The sequence below is a fragment of the Amblyomma maculatum genome, chromosome 5 (assembly GCF_055883805.1).
Source record: "Amblyomma maculatum isolate TAMU_Amacu chromosome 5, ASM5588380v1, whole genome shotgun sequence".
NCBI lineage: Eukaryota > Metazoa > Arthropoda > Arachnida > Ixodida > Ixodidae > Amblyomma > Amblyomma maculatum.
In genome coordinates this window covers 90,399,427-90,427,378 of record NC_139348.1, presented here as the reverse complement: position 1 = coordinate 90,427,378, position 27,952 = coordinate 90,399,427, and the positions used below count along the sequence as shown (strand labels likewise).

The 27,952-nt window shown below is 45.6% G+C and overlaps 1 protein-coding gene across 1 annotated transcript in view; it reads right to left on the bottom strand.

Moving 5' to 3' along the window:
- sick (sickie) overlaps positions 1-27,952 on the bottom strand; it is an 819,067-nt gene that overhangs the window by 529,105 nt on the left and 262,010 nt on the right. The window contains exon 7 of the mRNA XM_084603878.1: positions 3,651-3,676. Coding sequence (XP_084460004.1) covers positions 3,651-3,676 — 26 coding nt within the window. The remainder of the gene's footprint in view (positions 1-3,650; positions 3,677-27,952) is intronic.

Genomic DNA, 27,952 nt, shown 5'->3' with positions numbered 1-27,952 from the left:
GGTAACTCATACATAGTAACACTCCACTCAATGACAAAGCTCAGCCCATAAAGACATCGAGTGCAGATGTATCCCGCAGAAAGACTGCCGCCCCTCCTTAGCAAAGCTGCCAGTGACATCAAGCCGGCTTCGAATACAGCTCAGGCATTTCTATCTCTGATTTTTGCAAGGCTTTAGGATTTCGTTTTATGTCCCAGAGTGCTCGAACTGAGTAGCTGGCGGTGTGTGCGAGCGCTGACAGAACGCGGGGATTCGGAAAGCTGCTGCACAGTCAATGTATATATATATAAAAAAAAGAGCGGGACAATTAGTGTCTTTAGGCCAAATACGAATTAGGTGCAATAGCATGTCGGGCTTCATTTCGGTTTCGGTTCCGCTTCGGTTTTCAAAGTAAAGCAGGCTTCCGACAAAGATCATTGAGATCGCTGACTAGAAACAGTGCGATAACTCCATCTATGGCCTCGGCGGCTGCGTTTCGATGGAGGCGAAACGAAGTGGCGTCCGTGTGCTGTGCGATGTCAGCGCACGTTAAAGATCCCCAGGTGGTCGAAATTACTCCGTAGCCCTCCACTACGGCCCCCCTTTCTCTCTATCCACTTTCACTCCCACCTTCATCCCTTTCCTTACGGCGCGGTTCAGGTGTCCACAGAGCAAGTGTGACAGATACTGCGCCTTTCCCTTCCTATGAACCAACCAACCAACCAACCATCTATGGCTCAATGGTTAGGGCGCTCGGCTACTGTGCCGAACCTGACCGCAGCATCCGTGCTGCGATGAAGGCGCAACGGAGAGGCGTCCGCGTGCCGTGCGATGTCAGTGCATATTTCATACCCAGATGGCCAAAATTATTCCGAAGCCCTCCACTACGGCACCTCTTTCCCTCTCCCTTCTTTCACTTCCTCCCTTCTCCCTTAGCACGTTTAAGGCGTCCACGAAAACGTACGACTTATACTGCGTATTCCCTTTGTTCGAAAAAATTTTTCGGGTTTGATCCCGACCGCGGCGACTGCGTTTCAATGGAGACGAAACGAAGTGGCGTCCGTGTGACGTCAGCGCACGCTAAAGATCCCCAGGTGGTCGAAATTACTCCGTAGCCCTCCACTCAGTTCAGTTCAGTCGTTCAGTCGTGTCAGACTCTTCGATCTTTCCACTTCCACCTCCTTCCCCCTTCTCTTATGGCGCGGTTCAGGTGTCCTCAGCGCGTGGGATAGATACTCCGCCTTTCCATTCCTGTGAACCAATTATTATTATTATATACCCTTTTGACTGGTTGGTTGGTTGGTTGGTTCATAGGAAGGGAAAGGCGCAGTATCTGTCACACTTGCTCTGTGGACACCTGAACCGCGCCGTAAGGGAAGGGAAGAAGGTGGGAGTGAAAGTGGATAGAGAGAAAGGGGGGCCGTAGTGGAGGGCTACGGAGTAATTTCGACCACCTGGGGATCTTTACCGTGCGCTGACATCGCACAGCACACGAACGCCACTTCGTTTCGCCTCCATCGAAACGCAGCCGCCGAGGCCGGGATTCGATCCCGGGAACTCCGGCACAGTAGTCGGGTGTCTTACCACTGCACCACCCCGGCGGGGCGCTTTTGACTGCACAGCATAAAAATTTTGAACCGTCAATTTTAAGCGCAGTGTGATGTCGGTATATTCTGGATCCGTGTATTTTGGAACTTCATGTAGGCGACATGCAATGTACAAATGAGAGAGTGTCACGTGACGTAGCCGGCTTAGGTGATGACGCCGTGCGCATAGTGCAGCGGTCTGCGATGCTGATCTGTTCTCGAGGCCGCGGCTCAGAAACCTGTTCTAGCCGAGGCAACGCAGTCTTTTGCTTCTGTTCTTCTTAGCCTCAATTACTGCCCGAATATACCACTACACGTCAGATGTCAAGGACTGGGCAGGCAGCGAAGAAGTCGGTGAATGAGAGTTCAACAGCCTTCCAACGACCGCCCGCAAATACTGGACAAAACACAGATCGACGAAATTGCCGAATGCGTGCTCTAACGCGCTAAAACTTCGAAAGTGGGAGAAATAGAAAAGGGCTGTGAGAAGGAGAGAAAGTCATCGCGCACACTGAAAATGCAGCAGGTTATCCGCACCGCCTCTCCGACACGTGAAAAACAATTTCACCGCGTAGCGAGGGTCCTCGACGAGAGGAGGCGACGGCTGCTCTAGCGTTAGTGGGAAGGAGGGATGCGAACGAGCGGAAAGGATGGCGAATGTGCACGCTAAAGCGAGCGTTCGTTTCAGCGTGTACTCTGCCGTAATAGCCAGAGACGCGGTTTCCAATTTCGGCGGAGACCGCCACAATCACGTGTGAGAGGACGACGCCACACAGTTCACAGTTTTCCTCTCCTCCACGTCTCTAGTCCCATTTTTTTTTTATCCCTATTTGCCATCCTTCACCCTCAGCCTTCTTTCTAACCCAGCCACTTTCGGACGTTCTCTCCCTCATTCGCTTTACTTGGTTTTGTTTCTGCTCTCGTTTACCCATATATATCCTCTACAGTCTCTCTCTCACTCCTCGCTCTGACTCCAGTTTCCTCCCCCACCCCCCCCCCCCCTCTCGCCAAAACCTTGTTTTCATGCCCGTTTCCACATGTGCCCTCTCGGCGTCTTGTCCGCAGGATGCGCTGTCGAGCATTTTCTCCTGTTCCCGTCTCGGGTTTTCCCGTCTCCCCTTTCTCAAGCTCTTCCCTGCCACCTGCCCAACCCTACGCGAGCTCTTCTTTCTATATCGGCCCTGTTTTGCTTCCACATTTCTCAGCCGCCCCTTCCCCAGACTCTGCTCCGTCGCAGCGCGCCTCTTCGCTGCTGCTTGCGGTGGTTGCCCCTCCACCTCCATCGGGCGCCGTATAATAGCATCGGTCCCCTGAGAAATAGGAGCACAGCGCCATTCCTAGCGCATACCCCCCTTTATGGCCGTCGCCGCGTGGTCGAGCAGCGCGTTACGTCGTCGCCATGACAACAACACCGACACCCTCCCGTCAGCCCTTACGATACACGTGGAAAGCGTCGTTATTCGCATCACTTCTATCGCGTGGCTGTTCTTTCCTTTTCTTCCCGTCGCCGCCGTCTTCCATCCGCAAGCTCCATTTACTCCGACGCCGAGGGTGTGGTCCCAGACGCTGCCTGCCGTTAAAGCCCTCCCTCGCTTACTTCCTCCATGCTTATCCAGACTCCCCACTTTCCGATTCCAGCGCTGTTTCAGCACGCACTTTCTTCAGGTTGATCTCCTGATTCGTTCTTACTATTTTATTTCCGCCTTGTTGCGGAAGGATTGGGAAGTATTGGGTGGTTGAAATTGAAGCCGATATCTTTTTCACAGGACGAAATGTGTCCCCACGCGAGAATGCGACAGACACCTGTCTCGAGATAGTAGTTCTGAAACAACCGCGACAACAACATCTGCTCGGGATACAGCGCGGGACCAGATACAATCTTGCCTTCGCGAAAAGGCTGCCAAAGGCACAGACGAAAACAGCGTTTGGAGCGAGAGAATTTCACAGTAAGCTTTCTCCTACTGTTGCGACACCGGTAGGGCTTGCCTGGACGTGAAAGGAGCCTTGCGAAATACGTAAATCGAGGCGAGACGCCATGGAACTCCTGCCGTTGCTAGAGCCAGGTCCACGCACTCTCGTTCACACCGATCTTGTTTCGATAGTTCCTGCGACTTGGGATATATAACCTTAGGATCAAAGACGACTCTTATTTGACAGAGAAATAAAAAAAAAAACATCCGCACGGAAGCCGTGATATTATTTCCGCCTCTGTGATACGACTCACCAAATACGACAGCGCAGTCACATACACGTATGCATACACAAAATGATCAAGAATGCCCGTATTCACTGCAAGTGATATTATGTGCCTTATGTCACCATTTTATCGATGTTTCGTCATAAGAAGAAAAAAGTGTTTGATTATGGCGAGGAACAAAACATTCGAAGAGGACACGCATACACAGCGGGCTAAGCAAAGTAGCACGCACACGCTTATACAAACTAGCACACATACAAAAATAATAAAAAAAGTAGCGAAGATATCCTACGTTAGATGACCTGCGACATGAAGGGTTACGGAAAAGGAAACATCAACGCCCTAAAAGGATTAATCCATCACTCAGTGATGGATACGGCTGCTGGATTTTCGCCGCATGTTCAGAATGGCATGGCTCTTGGAAGCGTGCTCGTATAATCCAGGGATAATCCGTTCTCTGCCGCTACCTTCTCCCAGGCTGTCTACTCAGCCAACTGTTATGGCCCCTAAGAAGATTAGACGTCCGGCGAATCGAATGGGACAAGGATGGGCCTTCCGGCTTACGCGTTCTTGCCGACAGCGAGTCGCGGACAGTGCTGAAAGGAAAATACGTTACAACGTGGCATCCACTATTTCTCGGCTGCTTCGGAATAACGACGCTGAAGTCCAGCACTGGTCAACAGTGATTTTGTGCAGAGGCTAGTTGGCTTGACGCCGACACGGCATCGTGCGCAAAAGTTAGTTATCGCAATTGCTTTGACCAACCTGATTGTTATTTCGACTTTCCTAAGTTTTGCCCAGTCATGCATCAGGTATCAGATAAGTAACTATACACATTATTGTGCTGAGACACGATATCTGGATGAGGTAAAATCAGGTATCAGATAAGTAACTATACACATTATTGTGCTGAGACACGATATCTGGATGAGGTAAAAATTAGGAGTTTTTGTGGGAAACGTCTCGGCCGAGAAATAAAGGGAACAGACTGATGTGATAAGAAAAATGAGAATTAACGTTTATTTCTTAATGTAGTACTTTTGTCTTCTGTGTAAATCAAAGGAACTCCTCCTCCTCTGTCCATCGTAGGGGGTAAAGAAATCGAGGATTAGTAAAGAGGGAGGATTAGTTTGGCGATGTTCCTGCTTTTTCGCGCTATGCTCAAATTCTCGTCACACGCAGTCTTCACGTGATTATGAGGGAATAAGCGTAAGTTGAAAACGAGCAAATTCTGATGCCAAACGTCAGGCTGAATCGAACTGGTCATAATACCGGCCTATTTCCTTATTTAGTTGCATTGCCTCGCCACGGTCGTGCTATGATTAGGGCGCTTGATTTCTGTGCTCAAGGATTGACTCCCGGCCGTGGTGGCCACTTTTCGATGGAGGTGAAAAGCTAGACGCTGTTGTGCCCGGCCAAAGCCGCCCAGAAATTCAGCCGGACGCCAAACTTCTCCGGCGAACGCCTCCTTCACAAAACCCGGATACTGCTCTGCAAAGCACTGGTGCACTGGAGGCGAGCCGTGCCAAGGGGAGAGAAGCGACGTGTTTGAACATGAGCTGAGCATCCAGACAGCTCGGCGCCGTGGCCCTGGCGGCGGACCCCTTCTCGCCCCGCGGCATACTTGAAGCAAGGGCGCAGCAAGCTCTCCCATTGGCCATGCGAAAGTGCTGCCGTCGGATTGGACCATTGAGCGTCAACGATTTCTCGGTTTACGGAGCCTCAAGTGCTTCCGTTCGAAACTCCGAGAGTGAGTTCATCACGAGCGTCCATCGGGAGCAGTTCGTCCCCTGACAGTGCGGACGCGGCGGAATCTCCCCGGCGGTCGCTGCGCGAGAACAGTCGCGTATGGCTATGTTAGCTTTCGGCCCCAGAGCCGATCTCGTTGTGTAAATGCCTGTAAATAGTGTATAAAGCCTTTTTCTTCATCTCACCAGCGCCGACTCGGATTCATCGCTACCGCCCAGGGAGCTGACAGCCCGCGTTCACGAAACGGGTGACAAGCGCTACGCAACCAACTCCTTGGCACAACCCTGTTGACGGTGGGATACTGTGTGATAACGCCACCGGCACAAAAACGCCCACATGCTGTGCGATGTCGTTGCGCGTTAAAGATCTCCAGGTGGTCGAAATTTCCGAAGCCCTCCACGACATAGTCGCTTTGGAACGTTCGATCCCATAAACAAAACGAAATGAAACCTACTTAGTGGCATTATAATGAAACCTAACTCTGGCTAAATATCCTCTGCAGAAGTTTATAAAGTTGTAGTGCTAGCCAGGAAACATGAGCAGGACAATTTCGCAGCGCGCGTGTCACGCTAGCAGGAAAACTGATAGTTCGTTAAAATTAATAATAAAGATTTTAGAAAGACACTCGGAAGCATGCACGCGTATGGACGCATGCGTGCGCATTCGTGTTTTTTTAGGATATGTGAAAGCGTCTTGAGCTGAGGGGCGTGCATAAATGTTTCACGGCAACATCGACTGCCAAAGAAAAATATTAGGTTTAATAGAAGAGCTCTAGCAAAGAGCTTTCCTCTGAAAGCATAACAGCAGGCACGTTAAAAAATGAGAATAATCGTGCGGAAGCAAAGGCACGGCTAATAAAAAAACTATCTTCAGTCGATAGCTAATCAGTGCAAGTTGTTACTTTTAATGACACCGATGGCTGAGAAAGGAAACAGAACGAAGCAAGGAAACCTACCTCCAACCCCTACGAGAACTGAAAGCGACCAAATAGAATCACTTTTTTTTTAGAGGCGCACGCAGCCCTTAGCCTAGCAGCTAGACACCAGGGGTACGCCGAGGTCTGCTCATAATCGCATATCCAGGCGCCGTCTGCTCCCCCTAGCTGGCGGGATTAGAAAGAGGCTCCTCTGAACTTGTGCTTCCTAAAGTGAATTTATTTCTTGCTTCCTTTCTTCTACTTTCTCGATTCATTTCTTTCTCGCTCGCATGCATAGCGGAGAGGAGGCGAGCATTTTTAAGGCACGCGGTGCCCGATAGGGGAGAAATTCCGCGCGGGGCACGGGAGCAGACGATCATCGTACCAGACGACGACGGTAGGTAGCAGATGATCCCGCTACCCCAAGACCCCGTTTGGAGGACGTGCCTTCGAGAATCTTAAAAGGGTTAAGGAGGCGAGCTAGAGCAGCGCGAAATGGAATGAAAAAAAAAAGAAAAACAAGAAATGAAGGAAACATTCAGGCAGGAACGCTACACGCCGAGCTCGTGGCCAGGTCTCGTGCGCTGCGTTGCATGGCGGTTAAGCACGCAATAAGCGACAAAACGAAAATATCACGCGCATGCACTGTAAAAATAGAGACCGTAAGGGAAAGGCAAACAAAGAGGAGGAAATGAAGCAAGAAGCCCGCGTACGCGACAACGCGGTTACGTGGTAACTTCGTGACTCCTGGCCGAAATTTATGTATTCGAGGCACGTTTTCGAGAGAGGGCGGAATTGTGTGCGCGTTGAGCGTCGAATTTGGATAGGCCGAGGCGGAGAGATTGTAGAAGGGGAGAAGACGCGGTTTTAAAGGAAGAAAAATTGCAGGCCGCGGGACAAAGCACGCGTGCGGCTGCTTTCTTTCTCTTCGCCGCCAGAGCGGAAGAAAATAAGCGCACGGAAAAGCGACAGCCATCATTGGGGGATGCTACGTAGGAGGGACGGGCGGGAGGATGGAAGCCGGGGCTTTTGTCCAGGTATGCGCTCAAGGTGCGATCGTAAATCTTCGCCGACTAGGACGCCACCTTTAGCTTCTTGTTTCTTTCCCGCTCTCCGCCTGTGGGAATGATTATCCGCTGGCGATGTTTCTATTCGGTGTTTGCGCTGAGCAACACTTATCTATATGTCTTCTTCAAGACAGAAAACAGAACTGTAGATAACGTTTCTTCTAGGTGAAGCATATAAAGCCACGAAAAGATTGCAACAGAGATAAATTAGAATTTTTCGCTCGCGTGCCTAAGCACGCAAAAAGATAGACCGGCAGACGCAAAGTGCGCAGATGCCAAAAGTATATTTTTGTGAAAAATTGTTCTGACTGATGTTTCGTGCGCAAATCTGAGCTTTTGGTTTAGGACCCATTTACAAAGATATTTGGAAACGAGAATTTATTGTCAGCTGATATTGAGCACAAATGTTATTAAAGGGCAGGCGAAATTTTTTTTTGGTCGGGAATGAGAGAATAAGATAAAAACCTCAATGCAAAGAGATTCTTGAGACATTCTTTGGTATTTTGCAATACGTAAAAGCCAGAATATCGCCTTTAAAAAAAGAACATAAACATGCGAGCGTTACCTGGAAGACTTTGCTGTGGATATACAAAAATATGAAGCAGTGTTTCCCGCTGCTGTGTCATTTGTTGCTATCTTGGAACTGATTGTAGCCGCCAAGTACATAAAGCACAACACGCGCACAATGCAGAAGAGAACAGTTGACGTAACGCAGTCACTGGCAGATTTGTACGAGATGCACCAAAGAATCAAACAGACGAAAAATGTTCCTGCATGGACTGGAAGCTCTCTCGGACACGGCCTGGTGGCAAAATTAAGAGCTAATAAAGCATCAGTGCCTGCAACGGGACTGGAAAGCACGCCTTGTTGTAGAAAAATTAAAGTCAGCCTTTCGCGTTGTTGATGCCCGATATGTCACGGTGATTTGATCTGGCTCTAGAAAGGGCCTCATGCAATAGAGGGTCACACAACGTGATTGTCAACCACAGAAACGAAGAAAAGGGGGTTAGGACTTTACGGTTTCCTAGAGTGCTCGAACGGTGCACTTCAGATGGGCGTCGGATACGTTCGAGGCTGTCCTTAGCGATGCTTTGGGGGATACTAGTTAAAAGACGATCCATATAAAAGTTTGGGTGCAATAAGGTATGTTTATGAGCAAGGAAATTCGTAAATGATAGAAAAACACACTGCTAGTCACCGTTCGCACACAAACAAATGTGGGAACTGCATGCATGCGGAAGGTTGTCATTCCCGTTCAAACTAGCCCCTGTTGCTCGGCAACGTTTCTTATAAATGTCTTGCCTTAGAGCTTTGCATATCTCTGTGGTAAAACACACGGGATTCGTGAGCTATTTCCAAAACATGCTTCCATAAATGGCCTTATACGCACGCGCGTGGATCAGATTCTGACTAACTCTGAATATGGCTGGCTTTAATTTCACCTATGTCTCGCTGATCTGTGTTACGCTACTATTGTATAACCAAGATAAGAAATAAAAACCGGACACCATGCTGATCCTAGAATCGAAAGGCTGGCGTCCAGTTAGAAGGGTCACTAAAAGACATTTCATTGCTCCGTGCGGAAACTAAGAGGCTGCAAAAATAAACACTAATCAATCCCCAGTTACAATTTATATCGCGAAAGCTTTGGAAAGTTCATTTAAAGCATTGATAACGATTTAGCGCTTTGAAAATGGGGATCTCAGGCAAGCACGAAACTGTATAAAAGTGATCTGACGCTGAGTTCATGAAGAAGTAAAAATATGTAAACACAAGCCTCACTGTATCGATAACGCTTTTACAGTGGCAACCGATAGAAAAAAAAAAAAAAACGTCTAAGAACTTACCGCAATATGCGACGGGAAAGTGGCAGAGAATGCCTCTGGCCTATAACAGCGGTTCAGGAGAATGGAATTGTGCGGCATTCGTGAGCGTTAACAGACAAGAGAAAAGCAGACTACTTTATGAATGCAGTAATAACCAACAAAATTACTAATGCTGCAGCCGGCGCAAAAGGCACGGACGAAACTGAGTGGCGATCAGTTCCGGTATATCCCTCTGGCGTGTGCCAGGGACTAATATTCAGTACTAAATCATAACTGGGCAGACGAAGAAAAAAATTAGAAGCAAACTTTGTGGCCATCAGTGCACGGAAGAAGACAATGTAAGCATCTTCGCTTTTGCGGTGATATTATGAAGAAGTGTGTGAAGTACTCTAGAAACGCTGAAAGTTCCTAGGAGCCTTTGAGTACACGGGGATATGAACACTAAACAATTATAAAAAAAAAAAACGTGTTCACTGCACTGAAGACAAATGCTCACCTCCTTAAATGGACCTTTCACATCTATTCAAATCGCCCCACAAATGTTGATATCGACCAAATGTCAAATACGACTGTATCGGGCGATCTCCTGTCAGAAAAACCAAGTAATAGTGACCATAATAACATGGGAATGAAACGAAATTAAAATATGTTTAGAAGTAACGTGCATAAGGTACTGAACTGAAATGCGAAATACCTGCGGAAAATAAAGCAAATACCCCAAGAACCCACGGGCATCGACTTCAGTGAAAAATATAGCACGGTACTGATCGGAATTCGCTTCGGGAAGAAACAGTCTTACCTTGGCGATAGCCACGTGCTTCGGGAGTAGCGCCGTCACCCTCAGCCGTTAAGCAACAACGCCGGCACACACAGGTAGGACGCGCGAGGAGCACTCTCCCGCAGCAGACGATATTCCGCCAGAGCAGACGACGCCGGGGGAAACGGCCTCAAGCGAGCGTGGCAGACGCCGAGAGATCCCGGCGGCCAGCGCTAGTGTCGCCGCTTCGAGCCAATCAAAATGCGGCGCGTTTCGCGCCAAACCTCGTTGCCTGGCAACGGTGCCGGACCAATCGGTAAACAGTGCTTTCCTTCTCGCCACGCTGCCGGGAAAGCACGTTTGCCGCCGGTGAAGCAGGGAATACGGGATCGGATGGGAAACACTTTACGAAAAAGGAAAAAGAGGACACGGATTGCACTAGAAAGAAGCAGAGCTGCAAAAGGAATATCGTGGGCGGCACGTTTACTTTCCAGAGCGAAAACCGTTCTGTGTTGCAACGAGGGAGGCTTTGGGCGCTTCGCTAAACATCCGTTTCTTGTTGAGCTGGTAATTAGGACAGAAGCGGAGCTGGCGCAGATGCCCTCCGGCTAGCTAGAGACCGTAGAAATGACTATTTCATATTGCTTTTTAATTCTAATGTTTTCTCCCAGTTGTTCAGAGGGTTTCTTGTTTTAGTGAAACACTAGTTTTATGGAATGAGAAAGGATGCGGAGAAGCCTGTTTGCCTTCCTTTATGATAGTTTCGGGACAGTCATTTTATGTGTAATTTCAAGACAGCCGCTTTTCCAAATTACAAGTGAGAAATTTGAGCTTAAACTGAACATTAAAAATACAAAGATCATGGCATCTTCCCTTATCAAGTCCTGGAGCATAAAGGGACAAGAAATGGAAGCTGTGACATATTGTCTCTTCTTGGGCTCCAAGATTACCCCGGAAGGGGACTGCAGCCATGAAATTAGGAGACGCCTGCTTCTGGGAAAGAGAGCCATGGCTAGCCTTGACCGCCTAGTAAAGAGCAGAGACATTACACTGCCAACCAAGATCCGTATAACTCGTGCTATGGTCTTTCCAGTTGTGATGTATCGATGCGAGAGTTGGACTGTGAAGAAGGCTGCTTGTCGAAGAACTGACGCGTTTGAATTGTGGTGCTGGCGGAGACTCTTGAGGGTTCCTTGGACGGCCAGAAGATCAAATCAGTCGATATTGTCGACCATAAACCCTGAATGCTCATTGGAGGGTCTAATTTTAAAGCTAAAGCTCAGCTACGTTGATTATCTGATGAGAAGAGAGGAGTCGCTGGAGAAAGATTTGATGTTGGGAAAGGTTGAGGGTCACCGGAGAAGGGGTAGGCAGCGAACGCGATGGTTAGATGGCATCCTCGAGGCGCTGCAGATGAAGTTATGTGATGTTAGGAAGATAGTGAGAGACCGGAAAGCGTGGCGTGATATGGTCCATAGGGTCACGAAGAGTCGGACACGACTGAACGACTGAACGACTGAACTGAACTGATAAAAGCTTTGGTGCCTTTTCTACACGTATGCGGTGTTTAAACCTAAAATTTGCCCAAGGGATACACACGAGAAAGATTAAGGCCATCAAAGTGAAAACAGCAATACCGATGGACGGATGAATTCTCACTTGAGCAGAATTTTAACTTTCATAAGAAATTTCTTACAAGAAAACTATATGAGAGGGCAATGAACAATAGGACTTGTCTTCGGCTAGGTCCAGACGAAGACAAGTCGGTTTGCTGAAACGTTGACGCAGCTTGCGAAGTGAGTCTCCCTCTCAATCCTTGTTTAGTGCATCCTTCATACTGTGTAGCCATCTCCTTTATCTCGTGTCACACGAAAACTGACATACATACCAGAATACAGAGGAAAATTCGCTTTGTGACACAAAGTGCTTCAGTAATTATTATGTTTGGCATTCGAGAGGTGCGGGGTTCGATTTTCAGTGATGTCGAGTATCCGTGGTTAATACAGTAGGTGCAAGCATTCCCCTGCGCGGTATCGGGATCTTCTTTAGGTGGAATGCTTCGAAATAGCGTGTTTCACATGAACTCGTCCTCAGCCCTCTTTGGTAACAGCTGCCTTTACGTAATACAAAAAAAAAGAGAGAGAGATCACTATCGTTATATGTTATGCGATATTTCTAGAGAAATTGAAAGAAATGATGTGGGGTTTTATTGATGACAAATTAGGGGACATCCGGAAAAACTGCAAATCGAAATCGCCAGCTCCAACTCTTGCCGCGATAGTAGAAATTATCGCACACGTCATTCTTCAACTTCTGTAAAACGAAACCGGTTGATCAGTTATAGTAAATAAACTGTTTTACAAAGAAAGCCGTATATGCTATAAAAATGTGTAGGTTAAAATGCAACACCATGAAATATCTGGGAAAAAAGAAAAGATAAGAATCTTTGTATACTGGATATCGCAGAGCCACAGTAACAAGGAGGAGACAAGAAGAACGCAAAAACACAAGTTCTCGTCTCGTCCTTATCACTACTGCGCTGCCGTTTCCAGTATGCAAAACCAATTAGCCAGAGACTATGTTTTAGGATAACATTTGCATATTAAGAATATTTAAAAACAGCATAAAAATGCTGAAGCTGAAATGGTCACAAGAAGGGCACAGACACGGCAGCGACATATATGAGACATGGAAAGATTTCTCTAAAGGTTTAGTTGCAAATTTAGAGAATATACTTAGTTCAGTCAAAATAAATTATAATAGTAACCTGAAAATAAAACTAATAGTAATAATAATAGCTGCAAATAAAAATGTAGAGAGAAATGTACTTTCCCCGGCTATCATTAAGTCAGCGTTTGGCAGCTGTTATGCAGAATTAAAAAAAAAAAGAAGTTCCGATGTTGTCGGGGAGCTAGCGAGGTGCGGTAAATTTATTATGCGTCGGGCAACGGTGAAAGGGCATTGACAGAGATTAATTATTCAGGAGGCTACAAGACAGTTTTCATAATTGACTGCCGCAAGCCTTGTGGCGGCGGATATTAGCGGTGGCGGGAAAAAATAATGGAGTGTCTCGGAGATGCGATCGATGTAAACGCGATATTGCGCAATCAGAACTAGAATAAAAAATGAAATCGCAGGCAAGCGCGCTTCCGTTGAAACCACGGCCCATTTCTGTGCCGATATGTGTAAATGACAGCCGTCGATATGTCTACAATTTGACACCCATGCAGCATAGATTAAAGGAAAAATCTAAGGGAAAGCATTGGCTTGAATATTTGTGAGGTGAAAGAGCTTTTCTGCTTGGGTTGAAAAGGAAAAAAAAATTGTAAGGTCTCTTAGATGTCTCTTAAGAGGAGAACGACGAAAGCCTTGTCATCAAAGCCTAGTTTCGCTATCGTAATGAGCCATGCCTAGTCATTGTAGTCATTACCATTCATGGCTAAGCATTTGTACTTATTTTCAATCAGTTTCGGTCATTTAAAGTCGTATTTTGACGTATTAGTGATTTCGTAGTAATGAGTCACGCCTACAGTCATTGTAGTATATTTACCCCTCATAGCTAAGCATTTTTACTCGTTTGCAATCCTACTGTCATTACAAATTGTCGTTTGATACATTGGTCGTCTGTAGTCATTACCACTCATTGCTAAGCATTTTATCTCATTTCCTATCAGCTGCGCTCTGTACAAGTCGTAGTTTAAATTGGCTATTACAAGTCATTTTCAGTCATAATTAATCATCGTTATTAGCCATTAACTCTGTCGATGTCTATTTATAACTTTTGTTCATTATCTACTACCATAAATCAGTGTCATTCTTATTTCTCTTCTCACACGTCCGCTAGTATCGCTCCGTGATTTTCGCTCCATGAGTCTGAAAGCCTTTCGCCTTCCTAATAGCAGCTCTCAACTTCATTACTTACTTTTCTTCAGCTGAAAAATAAAGAGAGCATAAAGAGCGAGAAACAATACCTGTGCGCGTGTGGTGACAATGACATAGATGAAAATAAACATGCGCATCGGTTCTGGGCTGACAGAGTTGTTGCAGACATGTTAATTACACGCCTCCTTTGACTGTGCGTTTGCCCGCTGCATTTACTCCAGGAACACCCCCCCCCCCCCCCCCTCCTCACCCTAGAAAGCAGGGCTCACGAAGTCTATGCTTTGTCCAAAAGCCTGTAATAGACACGGTAACTTTCACAACAGTTTCTCTGCGCAAAACTCTGCAGAAGGCACCATCAAGGAAAACCTCGAATTATGTTCGTGCATTTGTTTGAGGACCAATTAGGCTCTCAGCAGAGTCCTTCGTAATTGCAACGAGGATAATATCGCTGTATCCTAGTTACCGGCCACTCGCAAGATGGTACCTTTCCTGGACACAGTGTCAGCAACAATATACGGCATAGACAGCAATTGGATAAGGTCTTTATTAACGGTCTATACTACTTCTCACAAGAATAAAACATTTTTCCACGCTGTCGAATATTTTGACGACGTGAATAATACGCATAGAAAAGAAAACAAAAATATAATCAATTTTTCAGTCTTCATATTACGTTATCGTTTGTGCGTGTGTTCATCAACCTTGGTACACAATTCGCTAACTGAAAAGCAAAATGCCGGCAAGGGAACTGAAATGCCACAGAAAACTGCGAATGCCGAATAGGTTTGGTTTGGATTGATTTGTGGGGTTTAAAGTCAAAAAACGACTCAGGGAATGAGACGCCGCAGTGGAAGATTCTGGAAATTTCGACCACCTGGGGTTCCTTAATGTGCACTGTTATCGCACAGCACACGGCGCCTTGCTTAGCGCCTCCATCGCAATGCGGCCGCCGCGACTGTGAATCGATGCTGCATGATTGGGCACAGAAGTCGAGTGCTCTAATCACTGCACCACCACGGTGGGGCCGAATGCTGGATAGAAATTACATACAAGTATGGGTAACACTTCCAAAAGACTGCCTTCGAGCCTTTTATAGGAAGATAACCTGACCTTGTATTCAGCTTTTCTAAGCAAAACTATTTTTGTTTTGTCTTTCGCCTTTGAGATTAATTTTGTGGTGTTTTACTTAGTGACAGCACCGTCATACATTTCTCATAAAGAGAAGCTCCTAGACACCATATTCTTGCGCTGGTTAGGATTTTCCGCTCGAGAGTACGAAGTAATGGGTTCGAATACTGGCATCGGCAGTAGCATTTAATCATATACGAAATGCCAGAAAGCCTACATGATGTGAGTCATTACATGCCACGGAATGGTAAAGAACACAACATGTGCGAAGCTAATCCCGGAATCCTGCATATTCAGTCTGTCACAGTCAACGGGCTGTGCATCCGTACCGATACCATACCATACCATACCATACCATACCATACCATACCATACCATACCATACCATACCATACCATACCATAGTAAACCGTACCATAGCATACTATATACCATGCCATACCGTAGCGTACCATAACATGACATGCCATACCACACTAAACCGTACCATAGCATACTATATAACATGCCATACCGTACCGTACCATAACATGACATACCATACCATACCGTACCATACCATACCGTACCATACCATACCATACCATACCATACCAAACCGTACCATAGCATACTATATACCATGCCATACCGTACCGTACCATAACATGACATGCCATACCATACCGTACCGTACCGTACCATACCATACCATACCATACCATACCATACCATACCATACCATACCATACTAAACCGTACCATAGCATACTATATACCATGCCATACCGTAGCGTACCATAACATGACATGCCATATCATACCATACCATACCATACGATACCATACGATACCATACGATACCATACCATACCATACCATACCATACCATACCATACCATGCCATGTCATTCCATGCCATGCCACGCCATGCCATACCACACCACACCACACGACACCACACCACACCATACCATACCATACCATACCATACCATACCATACCATACCATACCATACCATACCATACCATACCATACCATACCATACCATACGATACGATACGATACGATACGATACCATACCATACCATACCATACCATAAAATACCAGCGCATACCATATAATACAGTACAATATCACACTATGCCATGCCATACCATATTAGACCATACCATACCATATAATACCGTACAATATCATATCATATCATGCCATACCATACCATACCATACCATGCCATACCATGCCATACCATAAAATACCAGCGCATACCATTAATACAGTACAATATCACAGTATGCAATGCCATACCATATTAGACCATACCATGCCACATAATACCGTACAATATCATACCATGCCATACCATACCATACCATAAAATGCCAGCGCATACCATATAATACAGTACAATATCATACCATGCCATGCCATACCATATAAGACCATACCATACCATATAATACCGTACAATATCATACCATGCCATACCATATTATACCATAAAACACGGTATACCGGTACGGTATATTGCCGGTACCATACCGCGGTACAATACGGTATATCATCACCATACCAAGTTATGGTATGCGATGCCATACCATCCCATGCTACGCATACAATAGCGCATTATACCATACCACGTCATACTGTATTATAGCATACCATACCATACCATACCATACCATACCATACCATACCATACCATACCATACCATACCATACCATACCATACCATACCATACCATACCATACCATGCCATACCGTACCATACCTTACCATACCTTACCATACCATACCATATCATACCATACCATAGCATTAAATACCATGCCTTGTTGCTGTACCATACTATAACTTACCGCCTCATATCATACCTTATCATAACACAAAGCACAATGGCATACCACAGCTATAACGAAGATGAGCAGTGTGAGAGTTCAGGCTACTGGGTAGTCACAGTTAACACTTATGGAGCTGTAGCCGGATGGGGACGAAGAAAGGAAGAAGATTAAAGGTAGAGGGAGGAGGAGACAAAGCTGGTGAGCTGTTGTTTTTCACACTTTCGTCCCAGTACGGTTGTTGCGTTATCGGTGTTAAAAGTTTACCGCGCTCTCACGTGATAACCTAATAGTAAAAGATAAAAAGTAGCGTGGGCTAGACCCGCGTTTGATGCCATTTAAAGTTACTAGCAATTATTTCGCTGTGTATGTGCTGGCGAACATTTAGCAGCCATAAAGCTATTTTCTGTGCTTTCGTTAGGTTAGATGTCGATCTGCTTCGTACCAATGCGTGGAGGCTGTGCAGACGGTGCGTTGCGTGTTGCCGCTCGGTTTATGTTTAAGTGTTGTTTCTCCGCATGCTGCGCAGCCGAAGGTGAAGAGTGCTTTACAGGCAAATGTTCTCTCTCCGAAAGCTCTATCTGGCCCCGTGAGTACAAAACTGCTACATGAAGGGGTAGAGGCTGGAAGAGATTGGGAAATAGGCTTCCTACAGTCGTAACTTCGTGCGTGCCAACCTGAATTCGCTGCTGTAGTTGCGTAACCAGTGTCTTGTAAAATGCAACTCCGGAAAAAGACGCGTCTGAATGGGGAACAAATTGTTTGCAATCTTTTAATGTATTGCCCAGATGTATTTGGCTAAGGCTCAATTGCTCACATGAAACCTAGAACTACCTGGCCTTATAGACGCGTACTCGGGTATTGTTGCTTTATTACACTAAGCACTGATTCCAAGCGCTTAACAGTTTTCCTCCTCAACAATCTGATAAGACTGATAAGTGCCATGCTTGTGTCTCATCTTGAAAAACATTGAAGCTCGTATCTCGCGAAAGGTAAACGACCGCATACCTTACAACGTGAAATGAATAACACTGTGCCAATGAGTGAAATATCAAAGGCAACAAACAATGAGGCAGCAGAAAAAAGGAATAAAAACAAAAAATGGAATAGCGAGAATAAATGGGAAGACGGCCAAGAACACCGTTCGGTGCAGCGGCAGACTTTGGGTACGGAGGGAACAGAGAGAAATTGCCCTCTCCGGCGAAAGCGGGATAGGAGACGGGGTGGAGGAAAGGATCTCGGTGATCCGAGGCGGCACCTTCCTTAGCAGCTCGGGGCAATCCCTTCCTTCAGGAAAGCGGCTCGGGAGTTTGCGAGCGCAATCAGCGCGGAAAGGCGCACGGAAGCCTGGACAGCCGCGCTAACTTCTTCGAGTCGGGTGGTCGGTGTTCGTTCCCTTCCAGCCCTCTCTCCGTCTGTGCTATATGACGACCTTTAGCTGCGTGTAGCGTGCTCCCCAGAGGAGGTTCCGATAGCGCTGCGCCACGAACAGATGCTGGGAAAACATTGCTCCCAGGCGGCTCCGCGAGAGAGGTGCCACGAGTCGAGGAGAGGGGGAGGAGGGAAAAAGCAGAATAAATGGTCGGGGGCGTAACACGCGCTGCCAGCCATTACGAGGCCGGCTAATGTGACGAGCAAGCCTTCGGCCAATGCTAATGCAAGTGAGCAGCACCGCGAAGACGTTGGTGAGCCAATCAGTGGAAAGTGCGAACATATACAGCATGACAAATTTGAAGATAATATTGACCAAAGTTTTCGCCATCACCCCCCTCCCCCCTGGAACATAATTAGATGTCAACAATAACTGAAATGCACTCCTCCCCTCTCACAAATACACACACAATAAATTCATGATTTAATCGCATTTTATTGAGCCCACATAGTCTTAATCCACCTGGATCACAGGATTGGAGGTGACATATTATGAGGAGCGCGCACATTCTCCACACTACGTCGACAATTTTTTCATATGCCATATCGTACACACGGCAAGTTTGTTTGTGATGTACAACACTGACGATGACGATTGTAATTTTTTAGTATAAAAATTCAGACCAAGGGCTGTCACTATGAAAAAAAGTCTGAAGTGTATACGAGTTGACCTCTAAAATGCGGGGCTGTAGGTGACATCGGCGGCTGCATCTAGCTTAAAAAAGGCGCCGTTATAGTTTTTTCGAGAATACGTATGTAGTTAAAGACGAGAAACGATTGATAAGACCTTAAATAGAGTATACGTACATGCGTGCAAGTGGCTGCGATCTGTTAAACTATAAAAGCTCCCTCAATTTCTTCACCATGAACACCTGCAGGCGCATTTTAATGGGCAAACTTTCGGTTTGGAGAGAGAGACAGCGGTGAAACTGAATCGCTGGATTTGCGCTCCTTTTTCCAACTTGCAGAATCCGCAATTTCGAGGCAAAACTTTTTGTGAATAAATATTAAGTCTTGAAATGACTCGAGTCACAATGCAAGGTGCATGATGGAGAAAGCTGCGGTGCCGTTGAGTACATGTTTTGCATATGCGATACATTCAACAGGTGTTAAAGCTATCAGCGACACTCGTCCTCCAAAAAGGACGAGGCGCTTCTATAGGAAATTTCGCGTGTTCATCGACGAATCCTACGCTGACAACAAAGAGGTGGCAATCGAGTGATTTTACTCCGTTTAAGAGTACTGGAATCGATTGGTTTTACTCCGTTTAAGAGCAGTGTAATCGAGTGCTTTTACTCTATTCAAGAGCAGAAGAGCAGTGCAATCGACTGATTTTACTCCGTTTAATAGCTTTGCGCAGTTATTACAGAGAGAAGTAATGATAGTTGTGATTCAATTGCTCGGAATTATTCCTGACTTGTACTGATCTCCAAACTTCATCATCTGCCCCACTGTAGGTAGCACATCCACTCCTGCGTACTCTTCATATCCCTTAAGGCAGCGACAACAGAAGAGGACACTGAACGTCGCCTTTCCGATATATTGAAGTGCCACAGGCCAATGTCCGCTGAGCAGTTTGAGATTACAAGTGAACACAATTCTAATGTTGGCAGAAGAGGCCAGTCCTTTTCTTTTTATCAGAAATTGTTACCAATAAAAATGCCCCACACGGCTCAATAACTAGAAGTCGTGTAAATCCGAGGTCTCTTGCATTCTATCGTGCAACTAGCCCATGGTAACTGGTTTGTTAGAATAAGGCTGAGAACACTAAACTATGACAAAGCTTCGCTAATAGTTCTTGCTCAGACTTCTTCTCCCATCACTACTATAAGCTGCTCCAGTTTCATCTTGTGCCTACGTTCAGTTTTTGTGAAAGCAACCTACGAGGAAACGTTCCCATACGCTCAGTTTGCAATCAGAAGAGACATGATCTCGAGGACACTTTTTGCGAGGCAGGAAACGGGTAGAATACAAAAGCATCTTTGTCATTAACTGCTTCATGTCGGGAACGTAACTAGGCCTTGTTATCGGAGGTGTTTGCAAGGATTTCAAATTACCAGATTTCAGACTCCACAATCACAGCGGAAGTTAAAATAAAAAGTTACCGTAATCCCAGTATTTGTTTCAGGCGTCAGTAGGTATTGGTCTTAGATTCATAGCGTTAAACCGGACAAGCGCTTTTGGAGCATAAGACAGGATCAGCAATTGACTGCCTTTCGCGTCTAGAACAGAAGAACAAGGGGTAATCAAATCCGGCTTAATTTCTTAACGGTAGTGCGACATTATGTTATCGCGCTCAAAAATTCACAGCGCAGCTTTTTACGCCCGTTACTGCGTTTCGCGTCGTCTTAATTGCTATCTTTATTTCTCCGGCCACAAAGCTTCCTTCATGACAGTCAAGAACTATTAGTGGAGTGTTTCTTGAAGGAATATGTGTGAAAAGTTAAAACAAAATGTCTGTAATTGTACATACAAGTCTCGTTCGAAATCTTTGCCTAAATCCGTCGAAAAAGGGAAACAGCTGATGAGCTGCGCTCAAATTTCGCATTAGGAAGTAAAGTAATCATTGGCAATTTTTTTTTATCTCGTCGCTTTGTTGTTGAGGTAATATTAAAGTGATTAGAAAGTTTTAGGGTATATAGAAGCTGCGATCGAAAATATACCTAATAGACTACGCATTGCAATACCAAAGGAATTTGAAAAAAAAAAAAAATGCGTTGACGTTTGTTGGCCGTAAACGTAGAAGTGTCTCTCCCAGCTAATGCGATTGTACATATGTCTATATTTTGTGAACCTAAACTTTTTACCATTGTTAAAACTGTCTAGAAACGTTTAGAATGTCTCTAAATATGTAAACATTGCAATGCAACGAGTAATCAAATTATTTAACACTTTTCGAGAACTTCACCCACATCTGTGGTAACTAATTAGCACCCTTCGTTTCACGTGAACTTCATCCTCACTTGTGGATCATCATCATCTACGTTCGGTCCAAGGAGGTTATATAATACTGTATTATATAACCTCCTTGGTTCGGTCTGATTGCTCTTCGACGCCATTGTTGGCAGTGCCAGTAAAGCCCGGTCGTCTAGCTTACAAGTGGTGGAGGTACTGAATACCTCAATATTATGAAGTAAAAAAATCAACAAGGTGTCAAAACAGTTTTGCAGTCACTGCAGGAAGTTACAGTCGGGGTAGCACAAGTAATAACAATGCACCTACTCACTACCCCACAACAATGACACTGGCTTATTGCAGTTCACTCTTGTTTTCGAGGTGCATGCAAGCAATCATAGCTTTGTCGGCACATAAAGCAATTGTATTTTGATAAAAATGACTTGGAAAATAATTAAAGTCGCCGCGGAAGTAATGACCCAAATTGCTTACGCGGATTAAAATCACTAGAAAATGTTATCAAATAATTACTGCCCTGTCCTCTGGTCGGTTCCTATTCGTGTGCAGCTGACCAGTCAACGCAAGCGGGAAAGCGCAACCAAGACCTGAGCGTGCCGGTGCTTCAGTGCAGTTCGCGTGAAGTGCTACGTTCGACGGTGCAGAAAGACGGCGACTAAATCCAGAACTTGAGCGGCGTGCCTCGAGAAACCAGCTGGTACGATCTCAGCTCAGCAGCACCCCTGCTGTCGAGGCTAGCGTATCCCGGGATAGGAAAGCAACTCAACGAGCTTCGAGCGAGGGCGGTGAGAGCGGAGGCCAGACTACGAGCTCGCTCACGCGCGGGTGAATTTGAGGGGTCCGCTATTCATTAGCCGGGGATTAGGATCAGGTGGGCTTAATCTCCGCGGCGCGTAGGGGTAGCAGAGGTGGTTAAGGGAGGGTAAGGGAGCAGTCCCTGAAAACAGGTGACGCACAGCGCTCAAGTTTAATGCATCGCTGGAACTCCAGTTTGGGAAGGGTGGTTCAACGTGAGATGTTAGTCGGTGCTATTCGGGATGACGATGTCGTCATCAGGGCATAATTACGGGCGTTTCCGCAAAAATTACTGCGCGTGTACTAAACTGAAGCGGCAGGAAAAAAAGGACACATACTGTACTCTATCCGTTCCCTTTTAAGGCTGGAAAGACGCGAACAAAATAGAATACGAAAGGTGTTTCCGAGGGTGCAAGCGATTTCCACTCTGCTGGTGCGTAATATATTTATGCTACACTGGGAGCTGTCTTTGAGGGGCGCATGGCGGCCGCAAGGTCGTGGAGATAAAGTGGAAAAAATTACCATGAGCAGATGTTATGGCTGCAGTGAAGTCAGTAATATTTGGTGTAATATGTTCAGGAGATTTCAAATACGGCGCGGCTGACACAATAACACAAATTAGTGCTCCGTGAATGATGAAAGGTCATAACTTTAAAATTAAGTAGCAGTGCGATAGAGATAGAGGATTTGAAAAGATTAAAAACGATGTTTTGTTAGTCGGTTTAATTTATCTTCAGGGAAGAAGGTATCTGACCCAGACAGAAGTATAGCTATTCCACTTCATGCGCGTTGAAAGCAGTGACTGTGCAGGGGAGAGCGTGGCAAGCGAGGCAAGGGCGCAATGTTCTGTGCGGAAAGCTGCAATTCAGGATACTATCTATTTAAATGTAGTTTTGTTTCAGTATAAGGAAAAAAAAGACATCAGAAACACACGCTAAATCCTGGTGCAGCTGATAAAAAATGCAGTCCAGCCCATTGCACACAGATCTATATGTATCCTGCCATGGACACTTAGTGCTGTGTTACGTTTTTATGTTTCAATGCATTACCTAAACATAAGTGTGGCGTTAACAAATTATCACTGTGCTAAGGTGCCTTGCATGCAACGCATTCTACACACGGTCATTTATGCAGTGTATGCTTTTAAGCACGTGAGTGGTCTTAACTGTTACAGGGACGGCAGTACGCTGTGATTTGCCCGTTGTCCGCGAGGGGTTTTGTGCTGATTATTTAGAGTTCGTTCACCTTGATCTGTAGTTTGAGCACTCTGTATGAGTTAATAGATGGCAGCAGCAAGCATACCATCGACGGGAAGACAAAACAAAAGCATAAAAAAATGGTGTTGATCGCTATTTGTTCCGCATACACTTGAGAGTGCGGTCGCATTTTTCAGAATGGAGAGAAATGGGGCACGTCTTATGGTGCCCCTAAAAATTTATTAGGCGCCTACCGCACATCTCAACTGATGAGCCATTGTATCACTACATTAGACGCCAACTTTTTTTCCAAATGCTGTCAAAGGCACTGAGCCAAAATCCGCCCTCTCTTCGTGAGTGGAGGAACATATTGCCGCGAAACCTTCAAAACTGTATTTGTTGTTTTTTAGCAGCCGCCGGCATGCGGCCTTATCACTGTGATTCAGGCACGCGTATCAATGCTGTATTCTTTTTTTGTTAATGCTCGATGTCGCGAGACGTACCTTTATCGGTTCCTTTGTCGCGCAAGATGCACCGAGATCTGTCTCGCAGATTCGGCCACTCGCGTATCTTTATACAATGTTCCAGCTTGTACTAGTGACAGTTTGCGACGTTATCTAGATGGTTCTGAGCCGCCTTTAATATGAGCGTTGATGTGTGCGACAGACATTCTTTGTTCGACGATCGACGAGTACGTTTGTTGCTATCGCCGCCGCCGAGTTGCTTAGTTCTTTTGCGGGCGCAAGTCAGCCCAATAAAGGGTTCATTTCAGTACTATCACGCCTGTGCCTTCTTTTGGTGTGTACGGCTTTGTCACCACTGCGTGGCAATATCGTCCATTGTTGTAGTGTTCAGCGTCCGCTTAAATCTCCACATATTGGCAATACCCATTATGTAAGGCCAGGTCCATTTCTAATATAACTCTGACCTTGACCTCCGGAAACCCAAGTTAAAACCATTTCCCTGATCAAAAAAAGAAAGAAAAAGAAAGGCATGGCACGAACGGTTGAAAGAAGTCAGCATCTACACAGCTGACTGCGTTAACCAACCACTCAGCGAGCAACGTATCAGGCCATTCATCCTAGAGCCGAATTACTGGAGAAAGCAGGGTTACAGACATATTTCTAGTTACAGAGTTAACATAGTTCTAGTTACACAGTTACACATGTTTTTTGTAAGAAAAAAATTTATTGGCAAGATTCCTTAAGAGAGACAGCTCTGGTAGAAATCCGGGCGGTTTTGGAATGGCTTGATCAAAGAAGTGTTATAATAGTAGGGATTTCACAAATATGCGAACACAGATAACAGCTGATTCACACAGCAACATACGAGACAATTGCGCAAACGTCGTGAACCTAACCGAGCAGCCATGCTACGGTTTCCCCGATCTTATCGGCGGCACACCAGCGAACTCCTGTAGACAGGCAACTCACGGCTGTGCACGCAAAATTTACGTCAAACAAACAAACAAACAAACAAACAGACAAACAAACAAACAAACAAACAAACAAACAAACAAACAAACAAACAAACAAACAAACAAACAGCGTCGATGTAGACATCGTGGGTGCAAAATTTACAAAATTATTCTCTAACTCCACCCTTCAAACGCCGCAACACATTTCGCTGCAGTTAAGAGAGATGGCTTCATCGAGTGCGAGAGTTAGGGAATGTTTATTCCGCGCCGTTTAACTAGCTTTGACGTGCGATATTCAGGCTCTATTGTTCTATGTCAAGTCTTGTTCTAAGCTCTATGTCAAGTCTGCGAGTAAAGAACTAGAAAGAAGCTTTTTTTTTTATTCGACGGATGTATATATATGTGCGCGCGCGTGTGTGCGTGCGTGCGTGCGTGCGTGTGTGTGTGTGTGTGTGTGTGTGTGTGTGTGTGTGTGTGTGTTTGTGTGTGTGTGTGTGTGTGTGCGTGCGTGCGTGTGTGTGTGTGTGTGTGTGCGTGCGTGCGTGTGTGTGTGTCTCCTGCGATTGCCTGTTAAGTATCAAGCTCCCTGAAGTCTGCGATAACTAGGGCATTTCGAAACGAAGTCGCTAATGAAGCTCCCTTATTAGCGAAGCAACTAAACAAATGGCGGAGCGACACGAGGAATCCGACCCGAGGAATCCGACACGAGGAATTTTTTAGCCCCGCCGGGGTGGCGCAGTGGTACGGCGCTCGACTACTGTTCCCTAAGATGCGGGATCGAATCCCAGCCTCGGCGGCTGCTTTTCGATGGAGGTGAAAAGCAAGGCGCCCGTGTGCTATGCGACGTCAGTGCACATTAAAGAGCCCCAGGCTAAAATTTCCGGAGTCCTTCACTACGGCGTCTTTCATAGCCTGAGTCGCTTTGGGACGTTAAACCGTATAAAACAAACCAAGCCGAATCCGGCTTTCTCCCTTCGTCATTTAGAGGAATTTGAACACAGTTGCGTTTTGAAGAACGGCTTACACCTGTGTCTCTGAATTTATAGCACAAAGTAACCTGTTTGGGAAAGTGAGTGTATGAGGATGATGTACAATGATGTGGAAGACCGTGCATTGCCCGCGTTTATACTGAGTTGCACTTAACTCGATGCAATGAGATGATGACTTGTAACGAATTACATTTATTATGAAGATTGTAGTGCATGATCCGTTTTTTTAAGAGGCATTGTTCTAATCAATCAAATTTTTTTCAGCAATAAATAACTGATGATTAATTTTAGTGCGAAAATGCTCATGCGATCATCAGAGGGGAGAAAATTTGTTGCTTATACTTCGAAAGTTGCCATAGTAAATGTGACGCCAGTCGTTGTGGAGCCACAGAAGCGAAGCGGCGAGGGTGACTACAACATGCACAACGTATACATTGTTGGCAGGGTTCCTTCCCCACTCTCGCCTCTGGTGTGGCCTTTGCTCGTAGGGCGTCATTAACGGACCGCTATGTGATGCCAGATTTCCGCTTTTTCGTACCGAAATCGAAAAAGAAACGTTCTTCATGCACCATTGGTGGTGACGTCATACCATTCAGCTTCCCGTTCAGCCCCCCTCTGCTAGAAAAGTTAGCGGCTAGTTTGCGATGGGGATTCTAAACGTCTTCATATGTACCTTTAATTGTGCACCGTACAGTAAAGACGTTTTACACACTTTGCCAAACTCTGTGCCACGCTCTAAATGCTAAATCGTCAAGCAAAACCACGACAAACGATGCCAAATAGTGCTTTCGCCCATCTTAATAGGCTTAAGAAAAGTTAAACACGGCTGATTATTTTTCTATTCGACCAGAAATTGCAGCCACTTGTTAGCCACCAGAAGTTACAATCCGTTTATTTGGGCAGTTGAACTGGACGGGAAACATCTTTTTTCTGTGTAACAGATCGCGGGAAAATCGGACCTACCACCGCAAGTATGAACTAGCCGATTTCGACTAACCACGCATGCCGTGGTTCGCCTATCTTCAGTATGACAGAAGAAATGACATGCTTACTGGGCTTGAGGTTTGTTCCCCCAGAGCGCGAATAAGAATGGAGTGGGGCATTATGACCTGAATACAAGCTGATGCATAGTGTCTAAGTGTAGCAAACACAGGCCAATACCACACAATCAACACCCTTTCTCTTTGCGGTCCATTGTGAAATGGAGCGCAAACAAATAAAATGTCGATGCTTATTACGTGTTATTCTTCAATTACTTTGGCGAGTGCTTGTTTCATAACACGCGGAATTAGTTTTCATCGTTTCCGCGGAACCCTGAGCACAGAAACGCTACAACTTCCCCATCTCTCTAGTGCGTACACCGACAGAGTCTTCAGTGTCACTGTTTACGTTTTTTTTTTATAGAAAACAATACCTTAAAAACTTGTAAAAGCAACTGCTGTTGAAAGAGCGTGTGAATTGCAGCAGACGGCGCCTAAAAAAGATTTGGGCTGGTATATTCCAGATTGTATATATTTTGTCCTGTACCAAATGTGAGTGTGGAAGAAAATAATGTAAGAGTAATCAATACACGTTTTTAATAATCCAGTTTTTTTTAGGGATGTGTAATAATCAAAGCATGAAAATTTCAGAAGTTATCGTCATCATTAGCCTTACTACGCTTACTGCAGGACAAAGTCCACTGTGATACCTCTTCTCTTAATCCAGCCCTGTGCCTGCTGCATCCACATAATCCCTGTAATCCTCCTAATCTAAACCGCCTGCATAACCTTCTGCCGTCCCCGGCTGTATTTTCCTTTCCTTAGAAACCATTCTGCTACAATTAGTGACGATCGATTGTCTTGCCTTCGCCTTACATGTCCTACCTATACATATTTCGTCTTCCTAATGTAGATTACAATGGAGTTAATTTGCGTTCGTTCACTGACCCACTCGGCACGCTTCCTATCTCTTAACATTACGCATACCATTTCCTGCTTCATAGCTCTCCGAACTGTCCTCAGTTTAGGTTGAAATCTTTTCGTTAACCTCCACGTTTCTTAGTCAACAATGCTGGTCAGCCTATGCTGACATTTCACAATTTCTAGAGCGTTGAGCACAAGTATTCTGCTGGCTTCAGTTTTTATCATGTTTAGTATCGCTAATTCATAAGTTTTATGAAATTAAATTATATAAGCGTTTAAGTCTTTCTGGTTTATCTGGCGTTAGCTTTCAAAAGCCCCTGTCCATGTTAATTTAGCAGCATATAAAGCGTTGGTCAGGCCATGTTTGTACTACGCTTCCTTTCTGTTGGATCCTTCC